A 26,305-nucleotide genomic window follows, 5' to 3' on the forward strand; every position below is an offset into this window, starting at 1 on the left:
CCTAGGATGGTCCCCGCTGCCTTCCCCGTGCTCTCCTTCCCACCACCGTAAAACCTCACTATGTCCTGTTCTGCACAGAGGCTGGCTGCCTGCTCTGCAACTTTATTGGAATATAATAAGGGAAGACACAAACCTATTTGTATAATTGTGAAGGACATGATGCTTCTGCCTGCCCCGTGCCAGCAGAGGCTGCTGTGCCATAACGGAAGGGGCAAGAGAGTCTCTTCCAGGGCTGTAGGTTGCACCATTGCTTTAGGTGTGCACCGTTGTCTTTCTTGGGATTTGCAGAGCAGCAGGTTGAGCAGCAGGAAGGAGTTACTTCCCTCCCTCCCATCGACACGCAGCACTATCCAGCCCTGCGCACTCCAGGTCACCTTACCGGCCCCAAAGACGGCGTGGGGTTTTGTTACAAGGGCTGCTATGTCATCAAGAGCTGAGCAACAGCGTCAGAGGCCTGAGGGACTTGGTGGCTCCTGCCAGGCTCAACCCCGTTCTCCAGGGGAGAGGACAAAGGACTTCGTGGGACAGAGGTGGCATGTCCACAGCCACTTGGGGTTGCTGGGCTGGCTCTGTGGCCCTGGGGAAGCTCAAGACATCTGGACCTGCTCTCCAGAGGTGGATGGGGAAGGCAGGGAGAATGCTGTGGAGCCTGGGAACTGCTGAGGGGAGCAGAAAAACTGACGGGCAGATTTTTCTGTAATAAGCTGAATCCTTAGGAGAGGTGTGTTGGTCAGGGTTTTGTTTTTGCCCTGTCCTTTCCTCTCTCTAGAGAAGGAGAGGAGATGCAGACCACTAAAAAGCCTGCAGACAGAAGGGCTCATTTCCTACTGTGAGAGTCTGAATCCAACTTCCCACCTTGGTTTGTAGAGCCATTGCCAAGGACTCCTGGGATAAATCACACTGCCATTTCTTGCCATGCAGAGGAAACTGTTATTTTTCTACAGGTTTCTCAGTCATCTCTCCCAGCTTCCAGTCCTGTTCGCATTCACGCTTTCTTTCTCATCTGTCATAACCAGCGGTGTCAAGAGTCGTCACATTGTGCAGCTTGCATGAACTTCACAGAATCACAGAATCACAGAATCGTCTAGGTTGGAAAAGACCTTGAAGATCATCCAGTCCAACCATTGAACTTCTTGTGGTACTTGTGACAGGGCAGCAGGGAAGGCTTGGCTGCAGCAAGACACCCAAGGGTTTTGTCTCTTCTACCTCCAGGCATGTTCTTGATGCTTTGCTATTTTGAAATACTTTCTTCCAGTACTAGCTTTTGTTAGTTGTCATGGTGGCATGAGGGTTGCTGTTTAGAAAGCACCTCTGAGCATGCTGGTACAGCAGCTGGCTGAAAGTGAGTCTTCTTGTATTGGCAAACAGCAAATTTCTTTAGTTTGCAATTGCATGAAAAAACCTGGATCAAAGAGTGAGTGAGCCTGAAGATACTGTTCTGGACTTCTCTCTCTTGTTTTGGCTTTGCACTGCAGGCTTCAGGTAAGCAGGCACAATGGTAGGAGCAGTCGAAAGCCACTTGCTGTGCTTGCTCTCCATTCTCATTTTGGCTCTTGCCCATTTTGGCTCAGGCAGCACCTGACTGAGGACCAGCCAGTTTGGTCCGAGCCCCAGAGGGAGCTAAAAGTGCTAAGAAGGAGAACTGGTGCCTCTTTCGGGCAACCAGTACCCAATCCTTCTGGTGTTGCAGATCCCTTCTTCACCATGATCTCAGCACGAGGCAGGCAGCCAGCTGAGGGGCCTGGGGGCCAGGCAACAGGTTGATTGACCCCCAGCTTCCTTGGCCCATTTAGCACACAGAGCATGTCTCTAGAAGAAGCTGTCTGTTCAGGATCAAGTGCTTTTCCAATAAATCTGGCGCCTCCAGGCAAGAAGAAGAGGCATAAGAAGAACTTGCCAACAGCTGCCAACAGTTCCTGTGTGTGCTGGTGACTTAGGGAGGAGAGAGGTGAGATCAGGAACAGTAGTGCTGGGGCATACATCCAGAAGTCACTGGTCAACATTTGCTGAGGGGCTTTCAACCACAACCCTGAAAACTTGAAAAAGAGGAGGTCTTGAGCGTCTGTCTTTTGTAGCTCATGTTTTTTTGACTTTTTTTAGGTGAGGGGAAGACACTTCCCTCAATCTGTATCCCCCTGGTGAAGAGCTCAGGGTCTTGTGTAACACAGTTCTGGTCCATAGGGTTTGGAGAAAGATGGCAAAGATGCCAAAGGTATAACCAGTTAGTAATTTCTAGTGTATTTTTATGACTATAGCACTGGAAGATAACTCTCAGAGAATTCTCCTAAGTGAATATGTAGGAGCACCTTTGTAAAGCACAAGATGTACTTCAGTCTGAAGACTACCACAACAAAATGGCAGCAAACCAGGACTTTACAGGGCAACCTTTCCAGATCGTGACTGTAATACTTGGCTTAATTGCATCCTGCTGACTGCTCAGCACTTATAAAATACACTCCAAGCGTGCCATAATGCTCCATCTGTCTCTTGAGATAAGATAGTAAGATGGTATTTCTGGCAAAACAGAGTGATATTTCATAAACTGCTAAAAATCAATGGTGATATGTCTGCTCATACCTTAGATGAACTTTGCTTATGAACTGGAAAGTAATAGGGTGGTTAATACTAGAGTTCGATTAATGAAATGACATAAAACTTCTTAAAAACAGTATAAAAAGGGAGCAAATCCAGTGACAGAAAGCAGAAACAAACGCAAGCTGTGCTCTGTGCACCACAAACCAACAGTAAATACTCCAGTAGTGGAAGAGTTACTCCGACCTGAGAATGGGAGAAGATGCTGCTGAAACTGCGGAACAGCTTTTGCCTCGACGTAAGAAGATGGCAAAATACCCCCTGATGGGACTGGGGCTCGGCGTAAGAAAGGGGTGTGGGGGGGAGCATGAGTCTGTTGCCACAGGATGGAATGGGGGTCACACAGCGTGGCAGGAGAGCCCTTTCCCTGGGAGCCCAGCCACCAGACAGCTTTGCCGTCTGCTCAGTTACACGAAAAGAACCAGAATGGCCTGAGACTGAAGAGGAAACGAAGTTTGGGCACAAGCACAGTTCCCTTGAGATCATGCAGAAGGGATTATGCCTTGCAGATGAAGACAGCTGACCGTTAGATGCAGGCACTTGCAGCGTTAAGGTTAGTGCCACCCATATATATGTTAACAGAAATGGTCTCCACCTCCAGTGAAACCACTGGGAAGTGCACTGGGCACAACGGCTTTGCTTGGCCAAGTTTCTCGTGCCAAGGAGGTTTTGCCAAAGAGAGTGGTGTGGGCTGTGTAGGAGGCAATGGGTCTCCTCTTCCTCCCTCCTGCCCTGCCTGCTGCAGGCTGTGGGTTAGGGTTTCCGACCTTGTCATCCGAGGGACCAAGGTGTCCCAGCAGCTCCCTAGTCTCGGCCAGGCTGGTACCACTCTGGGGGTGCTGGTGAGCTGCCATGCTGCAGCCCCAGCTGTGGGGTCACTGGAAGGAGCTATTGCGTATCTCGTGAGGCCTTTTTAAAAGCATGTTATAAAACTTTTTGGAGAACAGTTTGCTCTTTACTCCTGTCCAAAACACCCAGAGGTAAGCTAATTTCTCCAGACTTCAGACTGAATTCAGTGGAGAACAGCTGGTTCTGTCGGTGCTACGTTTCACAGGACTTGTCTAGAACCTCTTTTGTCTCTGGCAGTCACTTGCGTTTTGACAGAGCAGTGCCGTCAGTCCCTTTAAACACGCCAGTGATTACCCCGCCAGCCTTACTCTGCTGGAGTTGCATATAGTCTCCATCCCTGGCATCAGCCAGGCTGTTTCCTCATCAGGCTTGTCCCCACCTTTTTCCATGCCCACACACTCCTTGCAAAAGGGTGCAAGCAAAGCGAAGCAGTGAGGAGTTGCAAGTTGGTGAAATATGGTATTCAAAGCACAGGTTTGTATGAAAAGAAAGGATGCACATGGATAATATAACATACAGCGCATGTGAAATCACACAGGAAGGGCGTGTTGCAGATTCATGGCGTGTTCAGACAGCTGCAACAAGTAAGCTCAAGAATTAATTTCACGTCTTATATGAAAACAGCAACAGCTTGACAAACACCCACCACATATGAACCTTTTTGTTGGGAAAAAGCAAGAGCATCTCAGGGATTATGGTAGGAACGAAGGATCAAGAATTGCTCAGCAGTGGTGCAATACAGAAGGTGACAGCTGCCTGGTGCAAAGGTTTCTGCAGCCAGACCTTTCACAGTGGTCACTAGATTATGTTCCTCACTTTGGTGCTTAATTTGAAAATAATGAGGTCAGTTTGTTTTGTTGTTTTTTCTGGCATACAAGTGGCCTGCTTTATAAAGTTCAAATGTGCAAGTAATAAACAAATAGTTCTCGACCACAAATACCACGGACTGTGATGGTTTTATGCCAGACTAGCAAACGTAAACAGACTACATGACATGCTAAGGAAATACAAAAGAACAATTCAGTGCTGTCAGTGGATTTAAATTACTGAAATATAGATATATATGCTCTATTCAGGATGCCTCGGCAAGGCATCATTGGCTTTTGACCCATGTTAAATGCAGTAAGACAGTATTAGAGCTCATGCTGTATTTATTTAGAGGGGCCGTGGTGGGCCTCTGGATTGACTCACACACTCCTATACTCCAGTTCAGCTTTCCTTGTTTTCAGCATCTGAGTCTAGTGCTTAGAGCTGGCGGAGGATTCATCCCCGAGCACACAGGTTGTGTAATAACGAGCTGCTGACCTGGAATTTCAGCTTCGAGCGTCTCCCGAGCACCTGGGCCCTCCTCCCACGCACCGTCTCAAGGCAGCGCCAGGCAGCGTTTTTCGGCTCTCGGTTTTGTCAGGGGAGCACAGGGCAGGAATAGCTCGCCTTGTGCTTTGGAGAACAAACACGCAGCGTGATCCGAGGCTGTTGTATCAGTGCTCTCTCTCTGCTTCTTTCTGGCTTGGGGTTATCCTCTTTATAATGATCAAGGGATGTAAAAAGGTTATAAATTGATTAAATGCAGCATATTACAATATTGTGCATAATATTATCTGAGGGGATACCAAGCCATTGTTGACATCGTTTGACATTGCTGTGTACGCTGACCAGTAGGTACTGACACTTTCCTCGTCTCACTTGTTCTGCGCATTAGCAGGAATCCATTTACAAAACCCCAAAGCTTCAAACTGCTTCTTTTTCCAAGACTGTCAGCAACAGGGGGCCATCAGTGTTACGTCTGCAGATGTGACGCTCTTCCCAGCACGCGCTGTGAGCCGGGTACCTGCCGCTCCTCAGCCTCCGAGTGGATGGGGGACCAGTTCCTTCCATTTGCTTGTGCTGCAGCAGCAACGGAGCAGCCCCACTCTGCTTCTCTCCTGCGCAAGGGACTTTCTCTTGGTCAGCAGAGACAGCTGCAGCCCCTTGCCTTGCTGTCGGGAGGCTGTATGTGCTTTATGTAAGTGCTTTAATGCAGGGCTTATATAACTGTTTTAATGTCAGGGCTTTAGTTTTGCATCTGCCTGCGGAGAACTCCCTCTTCTGTACGTAGGTCGCGGCACAGAGCAGAGAGGCAGCTCCTGGCTAACAAGGCAGATCTGTGGCTAACTGAAATGTGGGGCAGCGGGGAGCGTGGCTGTGGCAGGTGATGTGTCCTCACTTTGAGCACCCCGGGGGAGCACAGGGATATGCTTGTCAGGGGCTTTCCCACGCTGCAGAAAATGTTGGACCAGGTTGCTGAGTTCTGAGTTGTTTGCTGGCAGCTTTGAGCCACTGAATTCATGTGGGAGTACAAGGAGAAGGCAAAAGCAAGACAGCAACAAAAATCTCCAAGGCCTCACACACCAAGACACTGAACTTCTGTACAAGAGAGGTGATATTTGCATATCAGAAAAGTCAGCGGCTGACAGGCAGTGTGGAGGTTTCTGCCACACATTGTGAAACTACGCAGGGTCACAGCGCTTGGAGAAGTGATGTTACATTCCAGCCAGTGTAGTTACTTGCCCCAAAGGAACCTGAGTAACTGGGTGACTGTGGAAAATTCCCACCCAACCAGTCTAACCAGCTGCAACTCAAGAGACACACTGGGCTCCCATGACTGCAAGGGGCTGCAAACGAGAAGCAGGACAGCCACGCTGCCACGTTCCGCTTGCTCTTGAAGCCCCCTGCCCCGCAGCTCTTCTGGGAGCCCCTTGCCTCTTTCCTCTGGGCTGGAGAGGCTTGAAATGCTTTGCTTCGTTACAGCTGTTTCGCTGGCCCTCCTCACACTTCTGAGCGCGCCGTGGGTGAAAAGGTGCGTGGCAGCAGCAGGAGCACCCGGCTGTGAGAGAGAAGGAGCGAAGCTAGGGCTGGGCTCCCGCCTGATCCCGCCAGAGCCTGGTCCTTGTTTTTAACTCTCTCTCTCCTGGTGGCCCTGCCCAGAGATTGCTCATTCCCTCACCCCACTGTCACCAGTTGTTCATTGCTTGCTCTCTTTCTCATTCCCGAAATGCAGTGACTCATCTTCTTGCATTCGCCTTGCTTCTGCTCATTAATACCTTTCGAGTGCTTCACCTTTTCCTCCTTTGCCATTATCGTTACTTTCTTCCATCACACCATTTGCTAAACAAATATTTTTTCCTCTGAGCTTTTCTAGGTGAATTCTTTTCCCCTTCACTGTTTAGGTTAAGGATGGAGCAAAGGAGAAATCGAGGCTCTTACTCCTCTCCTGGATGGGATCTGCTTAATGATCTTTATGCAGGAATTGAGGTATTTTCTCTGTCTTGATGACTGCGGAAGGGCCTTTTCTGTGGCAATTAATGGCTCAGCCCCATATTTGTTAAGCCAGGACCTAGCTGCTCTGTGGTGGCTGTAGGGCAGTTGGTGTCCGTTCCACCCCAAGCTACTGACCCACGTATGAGATCTGTGCACCAGGGGAAACAGCCTAGACGTCCGCTCCAGTCACCACGGGTGGCAAAGCTGTGGAGACCAGACAAACCACTTCTTATTTTCTCTGCACAGAGAAAATAAAATGTTATGCTTTCTTCTAGACAGCTAGTCCCGCTGCAGGGCCAACAGAGTAGATGCATGTCTTGCACTTGAAATAAGGGAAACCGTGGTTTCTTCTGAAAGCTTTGCTGGAGAAACACTCACAAGGGAGAACTCAATAGTAGAAACATACTGAAAGAGGAGAGAGGGGAAAGGATGCCTCGTTACTCATTGGGATCCACTCTGTGCCCAGCTCACCCTCTATGGTTTCAGTTTCCTCCCTGCTGGGGAACTGTTTCCCACCCTCACATATTCTGAAGAAGGAGAGCTGAGTTTTGACTCCATTTCCCCCCATGATATTTCACTTATGGAGAAAAACATTTAAAATTATACTTAGTAAGAGTGAAGTTTTTGAGGATCCAGGACATACGGCCATATCGCTGATCTGCAGTGGGCTGCTGCTGTCACCTTTGTCCACAAAAGACCCGATGGCAGAAACTGTGGCCTTTCTGGTCTGGCGTTGGGTCTCTGGTTTGACTTCTGCTGGAGCAGCCCTTCTCTTAGCACACCAGGTTCCTGCAGGCGCTTGGGGACGCTGCAGGCGTGCCACCTCCCGACACAGTCAGTGGTGCACGTGTAAAACATTTCACGGAAAAGGCTGTTCTTCCAGACCACCCGAGGGTCCGCGCTTCTTAGCAGCAAGGTCGGAGTCGGTTTATCAATGCCATAATCTGTGTCCACTCACAGCAGCTCACTCTAACTTCCTGAAGCGCTGCATTGTCATTAAAAACATGCCGAGCATACCTTAGGAGGGACATAATAATAATGTTGTTTACATAATAAAACTAAATCATGACATAAACCAAATCAAGCTTGGTGAAATCAGTCAGCGTAGGGATAACGTAAACGACAGCAGATGTGGCTAGATGCTGCCTTGCAAGAGGTGCTGGCCCTGTGTTTGCAGACACAGTAAGCCAGCGTGTGGACACCGAGGTGACATCTACACTGAGTGTCTTTATGGGAATGCTCGGGGGCAGCTGGCTGTTGCCATGGCCAGACTGTCAGTAGCCATACAAACAGGGTGGAGTGGGACAGGCACCGTAACAGGGTGGCTGGAGGAATGCAGCAGGCTTTGAGAAGAGGAGGGAGTGTTTGCTCTCCTGATCACCCAACGGGAGCGTGCTAGAGCTGAGAGGCACCTCGACACGGTCATCCGAACTGGACAGGAGGGCTGGGCTGGCACCAAGCTGTAGCAGGTCTCAGCAGACAGGGGTGATTTCCAGACAGCTCACAGAATCACAGAATCATCTCGATTGGAAAAGCCCTTGAAGATCCTCCAGTCCAACCATGAACCTCACACTGACCGTTCTCAACTCCACCAGATCCCTCAGCGCTGGGTCAACCCGACTCTTCAACCCCTCCAGGGATGGGGACTCCCCCCCTGCCCTGGGCAGCCCATTCCAACACCCAACAACCCCTTCTGCAAAGAAATACTTCCTAAGAGCCAGTCTAACCCTGCCCTGGCACAGCTTGAGGTCATTCCCTCTTGTCCTGGTGCTTGTTCCTTGAGTCAAGAGACTCATCCCCCCTCTCTGCACCCTCCTTTCAGGGAGTTGTAGAGGGCAATGAGGTCTCCCCTCAGCCTCCTCTTCTCCAGACTAACCCCCCCCAGTTCCCTCAGCCGCTCCCCATCAGACCTGTGCTCCAGACCCTGCACCAGCTTCGTTGCCCTTCTCTGGACACGCTCGAGTCATTCAAGGTCCTTTTTGGAGTGAGGGGCTCGTTGGGTCACGGTGTTCAGCAGGGTCTGCCTGTCCCCGCACAGGGATGTGTCCCGCTTTGCTGCACACCCAGGCCTGCCCCTGATGCCTCCCGCACCGCTTGGGTGAAGAGGGCCCGTGCACCGCGTGCCATTCACACCCACCCTCTGCGCAGCTGCTGTTTAGCAAACGGTGGCTATTTTGAGAGGAAGACAGAGTTGACAGCGTAATATCTGTCACGGAGCACGTGTAACTGCTCTTGCAGAGCCTTTTTCTTGGCTGTGACCTCTCAGGCGGGTGGGCTATGTTTCTGTACAGACCGGTGGCACCATGGCTGTGGCACGGTGGGGCGGGAACGGGGCAAGCATCGAACCTGCCTGTTTAGAAGGACGTACAGCGCGTGGGCAGAAGCACCCCCGAGGACAGCAAAGCACCCCACAGGCAACCGCCGGCGCCCACGGGTGTCGGCACAGAGCTGGTACCAGAGCCCATCCCCGTCTCCCCGGGGACGCCTCTCCAGGGCCATTCTGACACCGGGGAGATAAACAGCCCCGAGGTCCGCGCCCGCGTTTTGCGGGGAGTCACGGGGAAGGGGGGGGATGGAGGCACGACCAGGGGTGGCGGCTCGGGCGTAGCGCCGCGGTTGCCGGTGCCCACCGCAACAGCCATCCGGTCCCCGGCCGACGGGAAGCAGCGGGCCGGGAGAACCGGGGTCCGGAGGAACAGGGGACCGGAGGAACCGGGGTCCGGGCCGGGCCCAGCCGCTTGCTCCCCGCGGCGCCACCAGCCTCGGCCCCGCCCCCTGCGCCGCGCGGGGGCGTGGCCAGAGCGCGAGGGGCGTGGCCAGCGCCGGGGGCGGAGCGCCGGGCGCACCTGGGCGACACCGCCCCGCCCCTCAGCCGCCGCCGCCGCCGCCGCGGGGACGCGGGCGCTTCTCCGCTCCCGGGGCGGTGGGGTCCGGCCGCGCCCCCCGAGCCGTGGCGGCGGCGTCCGCAGCGGCAGAGCCCCCCTGCCCGGGGGGGGTGTAGCGCCAGGCTCCGAGGAGGAGGAGGAGGAGGAGGAGGAGGAGAAAGGCGGCGGCCGGGTTCCGCGGCGCGGCCTCCGCGCCCTCCCCGTCCCGCTCGCCGCCGAGTGGGCGTTGGGCTTCCGCGGCGCGATGTCGGCGCGGCGGCGGCGGCGGACGGCCGCCGAGGAGGAGGAGGAAGAAGAGGAGGAGGAGGAGGAGGCGGCGGCGGGTAGCGACAAGGTGAGAGCGCGCGGCCGGGGCCCGCGGGCGGCCGGTGGGGGCAGGTGCGCGGGTGCGCGCCGAGGGGAGGGGCCGGGAAGCGGCGCGGCGCTGTCCCCCGCCCCCCCGCCACCTTTCCACGCATCGCCGGGCCCTGACTGCGACACGCGTGGGGCTCCCCCCTCCCTCGGGGAAAAATCCTCCCCGCGCCGTGGCGGGAGCAGGGGGAGCGGGCGACGTGCCAAGGGGCCTCCGCGCCTGGCGAGCGGGGGGGTTGAGGGGGCCCACGCGTGTCCTGCCCCTCCCCGAAATGGGAGCGGCCGTTTTCTCTCTGGGCCCGCAGCAAAAGCTCAGCGCCGTTGGCCCGTTCCCCCCTCGGCGAGGTGGCCGCGCCGGTGTGGCGGCGGGGACACAACCCCGGGCTGCGGGTAAAGGCCGTGTCAGCACTTCCCCGGCAACTGTTCCTGCTTTATGGCCTTTGAAGTGCCAGGATTCACCTCTGGCCCGGAAAGGACTTAACGTCTGGCGTTTCTGCTAAGGCAAGAGGTTTTTGAAATACTACGTCCACGCATCAGGTTCATTATAGTGGCAAAAGAGCCACGGTGCTGTTCTTTTGTTTGGCGTGGAGTTGAGGCTTATCTCTACAAAAGCCAAGCACATCACGGTTGCTAGTTGTCTGAATAAAATAAAAGACATGTTCTCATTTCGGTAACTGGAACTTATTTTTTTTTAAAAAAAAAAAAAAGCTTTCTCACTGCTGAATTGAGTTTGCGATACGTACCGGAGGGTCACCAAGTTGGTGACTGTTAAAGTTGCGGGGTGTGCACTCTGCCTGGGATGTCGTGGCGAGGAGTTGGAAAGTGAAACCCAAAAGTCAGTTTTCATTCTGCGCTTTGGTTGCGTAAACTCAAAAGCCAACGAACTCGAAAATTTGCAGGACTGTGCTTCATTGAGGGCATTTGTGATCAAATGAGGTGACGTTTAGCTGTGCAGAGCGTACTTCTCTCTAGAGGAGATTTAACTTTTAAACATGATTTCTTGTAGCAGTGTGCTCAAAAAGCTGTTTTTCTGTGGAGTTGTTCAAGTTTGCTTTATTTTGTAGGCTGAGTTCATTTGTGAGGTGTGCTTCACAACGAGCTGCCTCCAAAGAATTCTTCCCGTTCAAAGCCTGTGCTCTCTGGACCTCAGAAGGGTGCACCTAAAACTTGCTAATATTATTCTTGGTTTACTTGCGTGATTTCCAGCGTGGTAAAAGCTGTTTGTGCCTACAGGCCTGCTGTTTTACTGTAGCCGCCCAACCGGCCGGGGTTTCATCTGGTTTCAGGTGATGTTGAACAGAAAGGACTCTGCTGCTGTGTATGTGATGTTGGTTACAGGAGCTGGATCTCAGTATGCTCAGTAGATACGGAAAGCCTTTTCCACCACATAGAAGCCTTTTTGATGGATTATTTGGGGGACCCTCCTTGTTCCCATTAGAGTTGTTCAACCTATCTGCGATGCGCACAGCACTGGTGACTCTTGTCGTGGCTTCTAAGCGATGCTGAGGATTGATTTTTACATATTAAGGTGTCTTTAAGTGCCGTTGGTAACTGTAATGATAAACCAGCATTTTATATGGAGTTTTCTGTCAGTGGGTCGCTGTTAGGGTCTCTGTTTTGAATATGAGCGCACAGGTAATGTCTGCTCTAGGTGATTTGATGGGAAGCATCTGGTTATCTGGGTTCACAGATGCCACATTATTTGTCGTCTTTGATGGTTATCTTTCTGCGCTACCTCTTGCCTGACCTTTACCACAGGTGGATAGCTTATTGTCCTTTGGCTATTTTGAGATGACCTATTTGACGTTGTAATTGCGTATTTGGATCCCAAACTTGTTCTTTTGTTCGTAACAACTCAGGGTGGCCGTGATGCGGTGGGTTTCCACTGCTTCCTAATATGCAGCTCAGAAATAGCACCCTCTGCCTCACTTGTAATGAAGGAGGAAAGTTGCATCCTTTCCTACAGTAACTGCTTTGTGCTGCCTCTGCTCTTGTTGACCCAATTAATTCAGACTTCCAGATAGGGAAAGGTGACAGGCTTTAAAGCGCCTTGTTTACCGGAATAGAGAGGTGCTCTGTGCTCACTGAAGAACTCCACAGACAATAAATGTGTCTGGGGAGTTTTATCTTTTGTACTTTCAGTCCCGTTTTCAGTATGTAATCTGATCCTTTTTTGTTATGCTTAGTATGTCCACAGATGCTAACTTTCTACTGAATTTAAGGGAAGCTGTTTTTTTTTTTTCTCATTTGCTTGATTTTTAACCACTACCTGGAAGCAACTGGTAGCCATTTCTACATCCATATAATTTCAAATTAATGTTAACTTCCTTGTTTTTGTATGACTATGGTATGCCCTCTGTGAAGCTTCTTCCTGAAGTTCCCAAGCTCTGCAAGTCATGCTGTCTTCAGTTGCTCACGAGCTTGTTGAGCTGATGATTTTTTGCAAAATTCCCATGAACACACCTTTGCTCTGCAGGGCTTTGCAATTTCATGAGTTTATTGTTTCTTTGCATTATCCTGTAGCATGCAGGGGTGATTTTTTTCAGTTGTCCCTTTCTTATTTGCTGCTGCTTGCCCTGGACACCCTTTTCCTAAGAATGTTTTGTCAAACTACCTTCATAAAATTCTACAGCCCTTGGGAGCAAGAGGAAGGGTTTGGCATTCAAATGCTTAATACTTATAAGTCAGTTATAGTTTTACAGATCGATGCGTGTTTGTTCATGCTTCTTTTAAAATTCCAGTTGCTTGCATTCTTTACTAAAAAGCTGGTGACGCTGCTTTCAAATGCTTCAAAAAAAAATAGTGTTTCCTGGAAGTAATCACAGAGTTATTCCTCTGTGTACTGTGCAGAGTTGTCGGAGTAGGACGGGGAGGGGGTAGTGGAGTCGTGTTGCATTGCTGGCCGTGGGAACAACTGCCTGTTTGCCTACGGTCATCATTAATTCCTTGTAACTAAAACAAACCCAGAATCAGTCTCTCTGATGGTGTTGAAAAAGCTGTTTCTGTTCCGGGAGACAGCCCTTTCAGGGAATCAGTTGCCAGATAAGTTGTTCAGACTTGTGAAGCTGGGCTTGGGACTTGCGTCTTTGATGCCCAAAAGCTCCCAAACCTGCTTGGAGATAAATGAAATTCCTGATAGCAATATGGGTTATGGTGGAACGGTAGAGTCCGTCATGGATCACTCAGTTACTTCATTTGACTTACTGCTTTTGAAATATCCTGGAAGAGGGTCTGTTTAATTTTCAGAGAGAAGTCGGACCCTCTATGCTGTCCACTACAAGTGTGGTAATAATAATAATAAGGGCTGACTGTTTCCAAACCTCTGTTTTCTTGGAAGTGGCGGTGAATTAGTGCTAATGTAGATAGTGAAGGATCTGTAGGTTTCAGTCTTCAACTCAGTGTGTGCAGTTCTCTCGCTTGTGTTTCTGCATGTGTCAGGCTTTAACAGTGCGGAGAAAAAAAAAAAAAAGGTTTCCTTATTCAGGATCTTCCGACACTCTGATATCTTGACTTCAGAGGAAGGTATCAAGGTACGTCTAATTAAATATGCTACAATGTGGGCTAACTGACCTATTGACTTAATTGTAAAACTTGTGAGAGAGACTGCAGAAAGGTCAAAGCTAGAGGAGAAAACTTACTTTAAGTAACACTTACACAGCTAAAATGACAATAATTAAATTCTTTTGCTTGCTGGCTTTTTTCACGTAAGCCTCTGGAAAATGTCTTCATTTTCTCAGTTGCTCTTCATGTAGATGCTGCATTCTCAAAGAAAAATGTATTTGCTGTCTGCTTGGGAGTTTCTTATTGTATCCTGGAAAAAATGCAGTACAAGAAAAACATTGCAAGTACCTTTGTAACTAGACTAATTCTTGTGTGTGGTTCACTCGGCACGCATTAATTGTAGTGGAGGGCGTGTGGTATGAAATGGCAATTCAGATGCGTGTGTCCTTTAGATGATGAAAGGTTGACATGTCTATTTTTTCCTGCATGAAACACAGCTGTATTCTGGTAGCTGTTGCGAAGCAGCCAGCAAGCAGAAATCCACATGGAAGCTTAATTTGTGGCAAGATGTCACATTTGAACTCCTGTTAGGGAGGTTCAGGCCCTTGACTGTTTGAGTTCCTTCTTGTGTTTGTTCCTTTAAGTATTTGTGGTCTTGTAAAGAAGATTTAGCTTAAGGATGAAAGTCTTGTTTTCAAGAACACCAAAATTAAAACAAAACAAAACCCTACAACTAAATAAACCTTTGTCTCAGGGTACTTTGGAAATGATGAGAACCGATGAGCATCATCGTATGTGTGTTTATTAGGCGCTGAGATCCCTGTACTTGTTAAGCCTGCATCATCTCAGCCTTGTTGGACTTGTATTCCATGAGCTGATCAGATAGGTTCTCTTGAAGGACTGTGTGCCTTCAAATGAAGAGAAGCCAGGCAACAACCTCATTGCAACATCCATCTGTTACAGAGACTTGGGATGTGAATCAAGGAGGCAGGAGTGGCACACATTCTGCATGTAAAAGGCTCTGTCACCTATAGTTTGAGAACTCCAGGAAAAATGAAAACACCTCGGATCAAACATTTAATCTGGAGTTGGGGTTGAAAGGTGTCTTAGTCACTTAGGACAGTACAAGTTCTGCTGTGTTCAACTGACCTTTGAAAACCTTGTAAATACCTGCTCACGGTACGAAACCCATGGCATCGCGGGTCCTTGTTGTACTGTGTGTTCAGCTTGGCCAGATCCCAAACCTGAAGAGTGGGAGGAGGAAGGACTGTTTGGTTTTATACTGAACTCAAAACTGATTCTACAAGGTCAAGTTGAAGTAGCAAGACTCTTGATTTTGTTTTTTTAATTATATTTTGGGGGGGAGGGCTTTGATAGTGATTACCTTAGTGTTTCCTTCCATAATGATTGTTGTTATTCGTGTCAATAAACTGGAATGATTATAATCAGTCATGTAAAATAATTAAGAAAACAATTAACAAGAAAGACTTGTCCCCCAGTGATGGGGGACATGCACTTCATGATGCAGAAGACAAGTAGCTTTTAGTGAGCAATTTCCTCTTTGGCTTCTGACTTTGCAAATTAAATGCCTTATTAAGGAAATGGTTGTGACCATTATAGCAATTAACTGGAAAAGAAAATATTCAGGGTCGTTTTGAGGTATGTCACAAAGGGAAGTTGAAGATAGTTGGGGTTTGTCTGGTTACTATAGCAATGTAAAGCTAAAAAATTACCAAATGCACCAAGTTCTATGCAACTTGCAGGTTGCAGCAGCCAAGCTCCCAGTAGCGGCTGTATGAAGCATGAGCTACCGAAAAACACATTGGATAGACACAGACTCCTTCTTCAAGGTGTCCAGATACTCTGAAAAATGCCACGCACCTGTGAATTCAGATGTTGGAAATGGAGTTGCTTCTAACAAGTTTATGATTGCATAACTGTCAGTTGTGTGTTAAATATCAGAGGGATAAAACTCAGTATGAATTTTTAAATTCTTTTTTTTTAATGTTTAAACACCAGTTAAGTGCACAAACATTTTCTGCAATACCAAAAGACCCAAAATAGAAGAAAGTTTCGGGGATATTCTTAGTTCTGAGTGCTTAAAACAGAGAACGTCTCTGCCATGTGCAAGCAGGGATTAATATTAAAGATGCTAAGTCGTGGGTTTAGGGCCAGGATTAGTGCCCATCATCTGCACAGTGAGTAGTGTCTCCTAGAACTGTCCAGCCGCCTTGCTGCACTCCAGTGCAGGTCACAGCAGTTGGAATGTGGCTTTGGGAGAGACCTGTGATTCCCCTCCTTCCCCTCGCCTCACATCTGTAGCTGATTTCTGAAGCTCTGCTACAACACTATGAGAAACATCTCTGAATAACAAGATTGCAAGCACGGTCATTTTTTTATTTATTTCTGTGCTTTTTCAGGTGTTCTGAAGCCTGGACCACAGTTGGCGTATTTGCTCTTTTTATTTGAGAATTTTTAGTCTGGACCACAGCGTATTCGCTCTTTTTACTTGAGAATTATTAGACAGAGAATGTCTAATAATTATTGAACTGTGGGGTTTCAAGGAATAGGGAGAGGACTGATGATCTTTTTCAGAGAAGCGAATGATGTAAGCTCCACTCAAGAGTTTCGTCATGGGCACATGCATGGTACAGAACGCAAATGAGAAAAACATGTTAAAAAAGAGAATTGCTTTCCCGCTGTTACCTCTGCCCCTCGAGTGGCCCCTGGGGGGATCGGAGGCGAAGGCCAGCACCGGGTGGGTGTGGGGGGAGCCAGCCTGCAGCACCCTGGGCCCCGGGGCCCCACTGGACCCCCCCACAGCCGCTGGCCCTGGGCTTCGGCCCTGGCTGTGCACCCCGAGGGCTGGGAGCCTTGTCTTCTCCACCCGTGGGGTTTACAGAGCTCAGGCACTGAGGCACTGGTTACACCGAGGTGTAACTGCCTGGGGAAGGCCGAGAGGAAAAGGCGGGAGCCTGTAGGCAGAGTAACCCTGCGGTGGCTGTGATTGCAGGGCACCTTAACTCTGTCATGTCTTGTGGAGGCGGCAAGAGGGAGGATATACTTCTGCTGCCTTCCAAAAACACTCAGAACAAGGGAAGAAAATATTAGTAAGGAAAAGTAGGGAAGAAAAGCAGTCACGTTCTTGGAAGTAGATTAAGGAGAAAGAACTGAGATCTGCAATGAGGAAGTTAGAGGGAGGCTGAGAAAGAGCAGTACAGCGTGGTGAAAGAAGTTTCCAAGCGCAGTTACTTCCCACTCCTCAGAGAGGTTAAGAACTGATGAACCTGAGGTGGCAGGACAGGCTGGAAGCTGTTTGGGATTGTAAGGAGGTGAGGCAAGCCAGGGCAGTCAGGAGGAAGTTCAGGTCTCAGGAGAGGCAGACACTGAGCTCAAGACAGCTCTCTGCCTCGCTGCCACGCCAGGGCTGAGTGCCACACTCTGACTCCCTGGAGTTGTGGTGTTTGCAACATTAGAACAAGCGACGTAAATCATACTGGGTTCAGTTTTGGGCCCCTCACTCCAAAAAGGCCATTGAATGACTCCAGTGTGTCCAGAGAAGGGCAACGGAGCTGGTGCAGGGTCTGGAGCACAGGTCTGATGGGGAGAGGCTGAGGGAACTGGGGGGGGTTAGTCTGGAGAAGAGGAGGCTGAGGGGAGACCTCATCGCCCTCTACAACTCCCTGAAAGGAGGGTGCAGAGAGGGGCAATGAGTCTCTTGACCCAAGGAACAAGCGCCAGGACAAGAGGGAATGGCCTCAAGCTGCACCAGGGAAGGTTTAGACTGGCTCTTAGGAAGTATTTCTTTGCAGAAGGGGTTGTTGGGCGTTGGAATGGGCTGCCCAGGGCAGGGGGGGAGTCCCCATCCCTGGAGGAGTTGCTGAGTCGGGTTGACCCAGCGCTGAGGGATCTGGTGGAGTTGGGAACGGTCAGTGTGAGGTTCATGGTTGGACTGGAGGATCTTCAAGGTCTTTTCCAACCCAGATGATTCTGTGATCAGCACCCTTAGTGTTGGCTTTAAATGCAGAAAAGATAGTCTTGACAGTATACTCTGACTGTTGGTGACAATTTGTACGTTGTCACCAAATTATGTACTGCGTGTTTTGTGTTGGGGTTAGACACACAGTCTGGCTAGATGATGTCTTCCCAAGTGGTTGTTAGTGAATACTGAAGAAACAACTGCAGTGATGGAGTCATACAAGAAATTATTCTGAGTAATACCATGTCCACTGGACACTTGGTGACTTCACAGTTTATTTTTGGATCATTCTTTTCAAGCTGGAGGATTCAAGTCATAATGTATGTACCTATGAGACTACGCCAGCAACCTCTTTTCATTGTACAAAGGGAGTGTTTTTCCATGCATCCTATTTCTTTTTTTTTTTCTTAATGTGGCATTAAACCACCAGAAGACCCTTCTCCTTATTCCATAAAAGGTTAGTTTGAGGTGTAGGTGAGGGAATGTGTTGGAAGGTTGGGGATTTCTGTTAAACTTTTGTGTTCCATGTCAGCTGTAGTATTTCTGGAAACATATATGCTTATGCTTACGTGCGTGGGTTGAAAAAATGCCCAGAATATGAAGTTTCTTGAGCACAGGTAATGTCACAACATCTGAGTACTGGCCTTCTTATAAACATTTATTGGGATACACTTGTCTCCTACAACATCTACAGTTTCACTAGTACACCATTGTTACCTTTTTAGAAGGTAATGTGGACATTATCGGTTCCTAAAGTAATGTTTATGATTCTGAATTCGGCCTTCTGACATAATAACTAATAGTCTTACATGTTGTGTTGGTGTTCTCTTTTTTTTTTGTCATAGGAAGTGGATTTGGAAGAAAGACTTCGTGAGTTGGATCTTAGAAGTGATTCGGATGTTCCTGATGTTCCTCCACCAACAGACAGCACTCCAGAAATCCTCAAAAGGGCTTTGTCAGGCTTGTCTGCTAGGTATATTAAAACAAACAGCTCTCAAATTTAATAGCTGCTGGCTAAAATTCTCACAGATTATGTTGCAGTTTTAATTCTTACAGATTGTATTGCAGTTTTACATTTCATACGAAAAACATGAAAATTCAAGGATAATTTTTGTACTGGAAATTATTGATTTCTTTATGCTTTGATAGTCCCTTCAGTGTGATATTTTTTGTAGATACTGAATATTGCCCTTTGCATGCATTTCTAAGTAAACCACTTCAGTGTTTAGCTACAGTTTACATAAACATTTGCCATTGCTCAGTCTAAACATTGCGACATAACAGGCTAAAGAATAGTCATTGGGTTTAATATCCAGAATAACTATTTGTGGGGGTTATAATAAACTGATTTACTACATCCAAGGTTAAGGGGGGGTGGTATTTGTGTGTATGAAAAGGGAAGAATTGTAAATTCTCTAGGTGAGCTGTGCTAGCTTTTTATGACAGCATTTCCACTTCTCAATTTTTCTTTACGGTTAGATACAACATAGCTGTTATTTTCATACTTTTAGAGCAATGTTTAACTTTTTCCTGCTGTCTCTTTTCAAAACTAGGTTTTTGCCTCCAACCCCTGTTCACAGGACCTTAAGGACTAGCAAGTGTGTGGGGGGGTGTGTATGTGTACAGCTAGACAGATAATCACGGGGACCTGTATATTCATGGAGGCTAATGAATACAGTTCCTAATATAATTTTTTTATACAGTCCCTTTTGGAGGTGGCAATTCACTTTACATTTTTTTCACTAATGCAATGCCACCAAGTTGGGCGGGAGTGTTGATCTGCTTGAGGGTAGGGAGGCTCTGCAGAGAGACCTGGCCAGGCTGGAGCGATGGGCTGAGGCCAACTGTATGAGGTTCAATAAGGCCAAATGCCGGGTGCTGCACTTGGGCCACAACAACCCCCAGCAGTGCTACAGGCCTGGGGAGGAGTGGCTGGAGAGCTGCCAGTCAGAGAGGGACCTGGGGGTGTTGATTGACAGCCGGCTGAACATGAGCCAGCAGTGTGCCCAGGTGGCCAAGAAGGCCAATGGCATCCTGGCTTGTATCAGCAATAGTGTGGCCAGCAGGGACAAGGAAGTGATCTTGCCCCTGTACTCGGCACTGGTGAGGCCACGCCTCGATTACTGTGTTCAGTTTTGGGCCCCTCACTACAAAAAGGACATTGAATCACTTGAGCATGTCCAAAGAAGGGCAACGAAGCTGGTGCAGGGTCTGGAGCACAGGTCTGATGGGGAGAGGCTGAGGGAACTGGGGGGGGTTAGTCTGGAGAAGAGGAGGCTGAGGGGAGACCTCATCGCCCTCTACAACTCCCTGAAAGGAGGGTGCAGAGAGGGGGGATGAGTCTCTTGACCCAAGGAACAAGCACCAGGACAAGAGGGAATGGCCTCAAGGTGCGCCGGGGAAGGTTTAGACTAGATATTAGGAAGCATTTCTTTACAGAACGGGTTGTTAGGCATTGGAATGGGCTGCCCAGGGAGGTGGTGGAGTCCCCATCCCTGGAGGTGTTTAAGAGTAAGGTTGACTTAGCGCTGAGGGACATGGTGTAGTTGGGAACTGTCAGTGTTAGGTCAATGGTTGGACTGGATGATCTTCAAGGTCTTTTTCCAACCTAGACGATTCTGTGATTCTGTGAAAGAGCATTTAGGTGTGTGATAGATCACCTACCAAAAAACTACCTAGTAAAATGAATGCGTGTAGCACATATACCTTGCATTCCACATAACAAACCAAGGAATATACAGTGTATATTTTAGATGCATTTTAGGTCTTGCAAGAGTCAGAAGAAGGACCTCCAATCCAGATTATGATTAAAAACTTCCAAGTCCTTGCAAAAAACCTGATCTCCAGTAGGTATCTCCAACAGCAATGTGAAACTACAGTTTTTTGACTTGCTCCTTTTCTAATCTGTTGTCTGTTTCTGTTGTGATGTCTAGGAGCTATAAACAAATGTATTGTTCCCAGGTTTCAAAAAGCATGTTTCTAAACTGCACCAGCTGTGAGCAGAATGTGATGTTCTCTACTGCCATCACACTGCAAGGAGTATCTAGTTCCTATCAGTTTCAGAGTTCTCTTACCATGTTAGATGTTGTGGAAGTCTTAAACATCCAAATCAGACTTGTTCCAAAGGGCACTTGCATGGTGATACCTCAAAGCCTGCAACTAAGAGGTGTGGGCGAAACCTTTCCTGTTTCACATGCTTGAAATTCTCCATTGGAGTGTTTGCACAAAGGTGCTTGGAGCGCAAAATTAAATTCTTGGTGCTTTATGAGTGCTAGATTCAAAATTGCCCATAAGTTTAGTAACTATCAGTCCTACCAGAGCTGTTGGCATAATGCGCAATATGAGTGAGTTGCACTGTAACTCTCAGAAATGTTGTTTCTCTTTGTATTTGGCCTTTAGAGGAAATAGTATCCATAACTTTCCAGTGGAGAGTTAGTATACAATAAACTTGTCAGCTGGCTTCCTAGATTCTGGAGCTTGTTGTCTTACTGAAGCTGTCTTTCCAGTGCTGTGCTCGTCAACACCCTCAAGATACTATGTGGTGTTTTAACATTATTCTTAAGGGAAGTTGAATTCTTCTAAAGGAGTCTTGCTTACTATAGATAAGCCACTGGGAGCAAGCTGCTACTCTATAGCCCATGTCATAGAGGAACATAAAGTATCTCTTGCGATAAAGCCCATTGTGCCTTTGTTCTGATACTTAAGGCAAATCCAATTAGCTTTAGCTGCCATTAACCTGCCAATGAATAACATCCTTGAAAATCACATTAATATAGTTGAAGTTTACATTAAAACTGGCATATGATACAGAACTGACAGTGTCTTCTGAATCAGCCATGAAACACAAGGCTGATACAAAGGAAAACATTAGAAAGACTTTCTTTAAGCTATAGTAGGGGGTTTTTGTGTTTAGCAGTAACTTGTGATTAGAGGCAAAGTTCTTGAGAGGAAAAGAGAAGAAAAACTTACTGAAAAGTAATATGAACAATAAAATACAGACTTGACAGCTAGAAAAATTTTCATGGCAGAGTAGAGCATGTGATGAGGTTTTTTTGGTTTTTGTTTGTTTGTTGTGTTTTTGTTTTTTTTTTTTTTTAAATGAACTGGGCTGTTGATTTTTCTTGATAATAGCCTTTGGAGCTAGGGGGCTGGAGGTGTGGTTGTTGTGGGAAATAACATTTTGGTTACTCTAGAGATTACAAAAAAAAAAAAAAAACAACCAGCAAAGCCTTCCAGTTGTTTGGGTGTTTTTAAAACGAACCCTTATTTTTTTCAAAGAAGGCATTCCACACCTTGAGTACTGTGTTCCGTTTTGGGCCTTTCACTACAAGACAGACATTGAAGTGCTGGAGCGTGTCCAGAGAAGGGCAGTGAAGCTGGTGAAGGGCCTAGAGAACAAGTCCTGTGAGGAGCGGCTGAGGGAACTGGGGGTGTTATCCTGGAGAAGAGGAGGCTGAGGGGAGACCTCATCGCCCTCTACAACTGCCCGAGAGAGGCTGTAGCGAGGTGGGGGTCAGTCTCTTTTTCCCAAGTAACAAGCGATAGGACAAGAGGAAATGGCCTCAAGTTGTGCCACGGGAGGTTTAGATTGGATATTAGGAAAAATTTCTTCACTGAAAGGGTTGTCAAGCGTTGGCACAGGCTGCCCAGGGGAGTGGTTGAGTCACCATCCCTGGGGGTATTTAGAAGACGTGTAGATGTGGTGCCTGGGGACATGGTTTAGTGGTGGACTTGTCAATGTTTTTATGGCTGGACTCAAATAATCTTAAAGGTCTTTTCCAACCTAAATGATTCTATGGTAACAGGATTTTCTATTCTGCTTTCCTTAGGTAGCCACAAGCAGCTACAAAGGTCTACAAGGGCAAAAGAGTACAGCTAGTTTGACACATGACCCCTCATTGTCACATGTTTTCCTGTCCTGGTTCCAGTGCTCACAAGAGCACAGGACTGCTTTCAATAGATACCCTCTACCTGCCAAAATAGCTACTTTGCCACTATGGAAAGTTGGTGATTGTCTGTTTGTGGTTTTTTTTGTTTTGTTTTTTTGTGTCTGTTACTCCTCAAAGAATCGTATGCTTTTTACTTGGTAGCCTTTCTGTCATATGTAAGCCTTTACATGGCTGGGCCCTCATCGGTCTTGCTGATTATGTGATGCTTTTTGGGGGTCCTGAGTATTTTCACAGCAGCTTCAATTATGGGGTTGATCACAATTGCAATGACCTCTGGGGGCAGGGGAGAGCATGGGGGAAGAAGAAAGGTGGCAAACTTTAATTTATTTTACTGTGTATCCTGTTTAGTTGGATAGTTGGTTGATTCTGTGCTTCTTGCTATGTGTTTTATTGAGCATGAAAATTTCTGGAACTCCCGCTGTTTCTAATACACTTTAATCTCTAGTTAGTAAAGGAAGTGACACTTATTTTCTTTTATAACTGCTTGCTTTTTATTCTTTCTTTTAAATAGATGGAAAAATTGGTGGATTCGTGGAATTCTCACTCTAGCTATGATTTCTGTGTTTTTTCTGATCATATACCTGGGATCATTTATGCTGATGCTTCTGGTAAGTTTGTTTAAATACATTCTGCCATGCAAGAGTTACCTGATCTTTTCATTCATTGTGCTTAAGACAGCTGGAAGCAAACTACACAGACAATTCAGAGCAATTTGTCTCTTATCTGTGTAAATATAAATACCTTTGAAAAGCACTGGATAGATTCACAACTGGGCCTTGTGGATTAAGGACTTCTTATATACTGTAATTATTTTTTTTTATAGTAACTCTAAGAAGTTGAACAATTGTTGCCTTGAAGTTTACTAAACTACTGTCATCCATGTCCTTGTCCAGTTCCCATCCCCTACTGTTACATTCTTTAAGGTTTGTTTTAAAAAAAACCCAAAAACCAACAAACCAACACACCCACCCTCTACCCCCCAAAAAACCCCAACCCTAAAAAACAGGCACAGGAGTTTCATTTTTGAGGATGAAGAAAGCAGGCGGCTCTGGTCCACTGTCTGTGGCTGGTACTGAAAGGCTTTCCTCAGGCACACTCCATTAATTCCCTACTTCTCTACTTCAGGGGCTGCCCTGTGGCCTTGGGTTTATCTGTAGAATGGAGCTAGATCCCTTTCCAAGGTACAGAGATAAAGTGCATTTTTAGTTCATGAAGTTAAATGCTAGTACTACTAATATTCATACACCCTGCATACCCAGTCAGCCTTTACTGCTTCTTTCCATCATTTTTTTTTTTGCTGATGTTTTTATTGAAGAATGGTTTAACTATCTTTCCCAGTCATGGCAAGTAACAGGCAGGGATGTGGTTTCTAAAACACAGAAATTGGGACATTTGGGTAACTGCTTGGACTTTTGACTCTAAGCTTCTTTAACCGTCAAAATGTGCTTTTACTTATGGCCTCCTGTGAAACACCTTTTGGATTGTATTTATAGAATCATTTAGGTTGGAAAAGACCTTTAAGATCATCCAGTCCAACCCTAAACCTAACACTGCCAGGGCCACCACTAAACCATGTCCCCAGGCACCACATCTACACTTCTTCTAAATACCCCCAGGGATGGTGACTCAGCCACTCCCCTGGGCAGCCTGTGCCAACTCTTGACAACTCTTTCAGTGAATATCCAATCTAAACCACCCTTGGCACAACTTGAAGCTGTTTCCTCTCGTCCTATCATTTGTTACTTGGAAAAAGAGACTGACCCCTACCTCTCTGCACCCTCCTTTCAGGCAGTGGTAGAGGGCTGAGCCTCCTTTTCTCCAGGATAACCCCTCGGTTCCCTCAGCCGCTCCTCACAGGACTTGTTCTCTAGGCCCTTCACCAGCTTCGCTGCCCTTCTCTGGACACGCTCCAGCACCTCAATGTCTTTGTTGTAGTGAGGCCCCAAAACTGAAAACAGTATTCGAGGTGCAGCCCCACCAGTATGATCCTTTCCCTGTCCCTGCTGGCCACACTATTGCTGATACAAGCCAGGATACCATTGGCCTTCTTGGACACCTGGGCCATATTCAGGTGGCTGTTGACCAACACCCCCAGGTCCTTTCCCACCGGGCAGCTCTCCAGCCACTCCTCCCCAAGCCTGTAGCGCTGCTGGGGGTTGTTGTGACCCAAGTGCAGGACCCAGCACTGAGCCTTGTTGAACCTCATGCAATTGGCCTCAGCCCATCGCTCCAGCCTGGCCAGACCCCTCTGCAGAGCCTCCCTACCTGTCAGCAGATCAACACTCCCACCCAACTGGTGTTGTCTGCAAACTGACTGAGGGGGCACTCGATCCCCTCATCCAGATCATTGATAAAGACATTAAACAGAACTGGCCCCAGTGCTGAGCCCTGGGGAACATCAGTTGTGACCAGCCTCCAACTGGATTTCACTCCATTCACCAGCGCTCTTTGGGCCCGGCCATCCAGTTAGTTTTTAAGCCAGTGAAGAGTGCACCTGTCCAAGCCATGAGCAGCCAGTTTCTCCGGAGAATGCTGTGGGAAATGGTGTCAAAGGCTTTACTAAAGTCCAGGTAAACAACATCCACAGCTTTTATCTCATCCACTAAACGGGTCATGTTGTCATAGAAGGAGATCAGGTTAGTCAAGCAGGACCTGCCTTTCACAAACCCCTGCTGACTGGGCCTGGCCAACTGGCAGGTGCTGTGTGATGGCACTCGAGATGATCTGCTCCATAACCTTCCCTGGCACCAAGGTCAGACTGACAGGCCTGTAGTTCCCCGGATCCTCCTCCAGTGTATATTCATGGTATACACTGAGTTTGCAATCAGGGACAAAGCTATCAAGAGAGGAACCAAAAAGTAATTAAAGTTAGTATAGAATTGGAATAGAGTTCTTCCTCTGTTGTACCATAAAGCAAAAAGTCTGTCTTCTAATATAATAAATTGGTCATAATAAACTGGTCAGAAAGTTGACATTTGAGACTCTGTAAAAGGAAGAATGGAGGGAAAACCCGGGTTTGTTCATGAATTATTTAATTTCACTGGAATCAAATAGCTTACATTTAAACAAGAGTTGTGCTAAAACCAAATTTTAATACTGAGACTGAAAAGGCCCAGAGACTTGTAGCAAGGGTATTCCAGTGAAGTTTGGAGGGCAATCCCTGAGACTGCTCTAAAAAGTTGGGCGGCATGTTTTATGTTTGCCTGCTACTAAGGTAACAGGCACAAGCTTCCATGTCTTCAGACGCTAGTGTCCTCTTCCACTGCAAGGTGCAATCCTTTAATGTTGCTCTTGCATATAGCATTTAAGTTTTATAATGTAGGCCAAGCAGAAGAAAGAGCACAAGATAGGGGAGCTTCAAAATTAACTCACCGAGGTGGTGTAAGACTCTTTTAAACTGTGTTCACATATTGAGCAAGATGAAATTTATTCATGAATGCAGGTGGTAAGAGAATACTGCAAAGCCTGGCATGCCGACACGCGCGATCAGTGTGGTAGGTTCTTACTCCTGACTCTGCACAGGATTCCTGATGACCTGTGTTTGGCAATACTTGATATCTGGGCAGGGCAATCTGCTCGGTGACTGTGGATTAGACAAAACTGGCCAAGAGTCCTTTGGAGCCCGAAGACAGACAGGACATAGTACCAGACTTGCATGGACAAGCACTGAAGTAGTGAGATCAGCAAAACAAATTGAAGGCCATGGAGGGTGACATTCAGCCCTGGGTTAGATGAGCTTTGCTTCTAATCATCAATGCTAATTGCCCGTAATGAGATGCTTGCAGGTGGAAGACCTGGGTGTCCAAGTTGTGGTGCACAGCTAGTTTTTTCCATTGGGCATAGAAAATATTTCTTAAACTAAATTTAAAGGTAAAACTTAGCCAAAAGAAATACAAGAG

At 47.6% G+C, this 26,305-nt stretch overlaps 1 protein-coding gene across 1 annotated transcript in view; it reads left to right on the plus strand.

The window, feature by feature from the left end:
• The first annotated feature begins 9,752 nt into the window (after positions 1–9,752).
• Positions 9,753–26,305, plus strand: part of CDS1 (CDP-diacylglycerol synthase 1) — a 36,160-nt gene continuing 19,607 nt past the window's right edge. Inside the window, exons 1-3 of the mRNA XM_074823814.1 lie at positions 9,753–9,960; positions 18,303–18,430; positions 22,918–23,014. Coding sequence (XP_074679915.1) covers positions 9,871–9,960; positions 18,303–18,430; positions 22,918–23,014 — 315 coding nt within the window. The 5' untranslated portion in view covers positions 9,753–9,870. The remainder of the gene's footprint in view (positions 9,961–18,302; positions 18,431–22,917; positions 23,015–26,305) is intronic.

Source organism: Strix aluco, chromosome 4, assembly GCF_031877795.1.
Source record: "Strix aluco isolate bStrAlu1 chromosome 4, bStrAlu1.hap1, whole genome shotgun sequence".
NCBI lineage: Eukaryota > Metazoa > Chordata > Aves > Strigiformes > Strigidae > Strix > Strix aluco.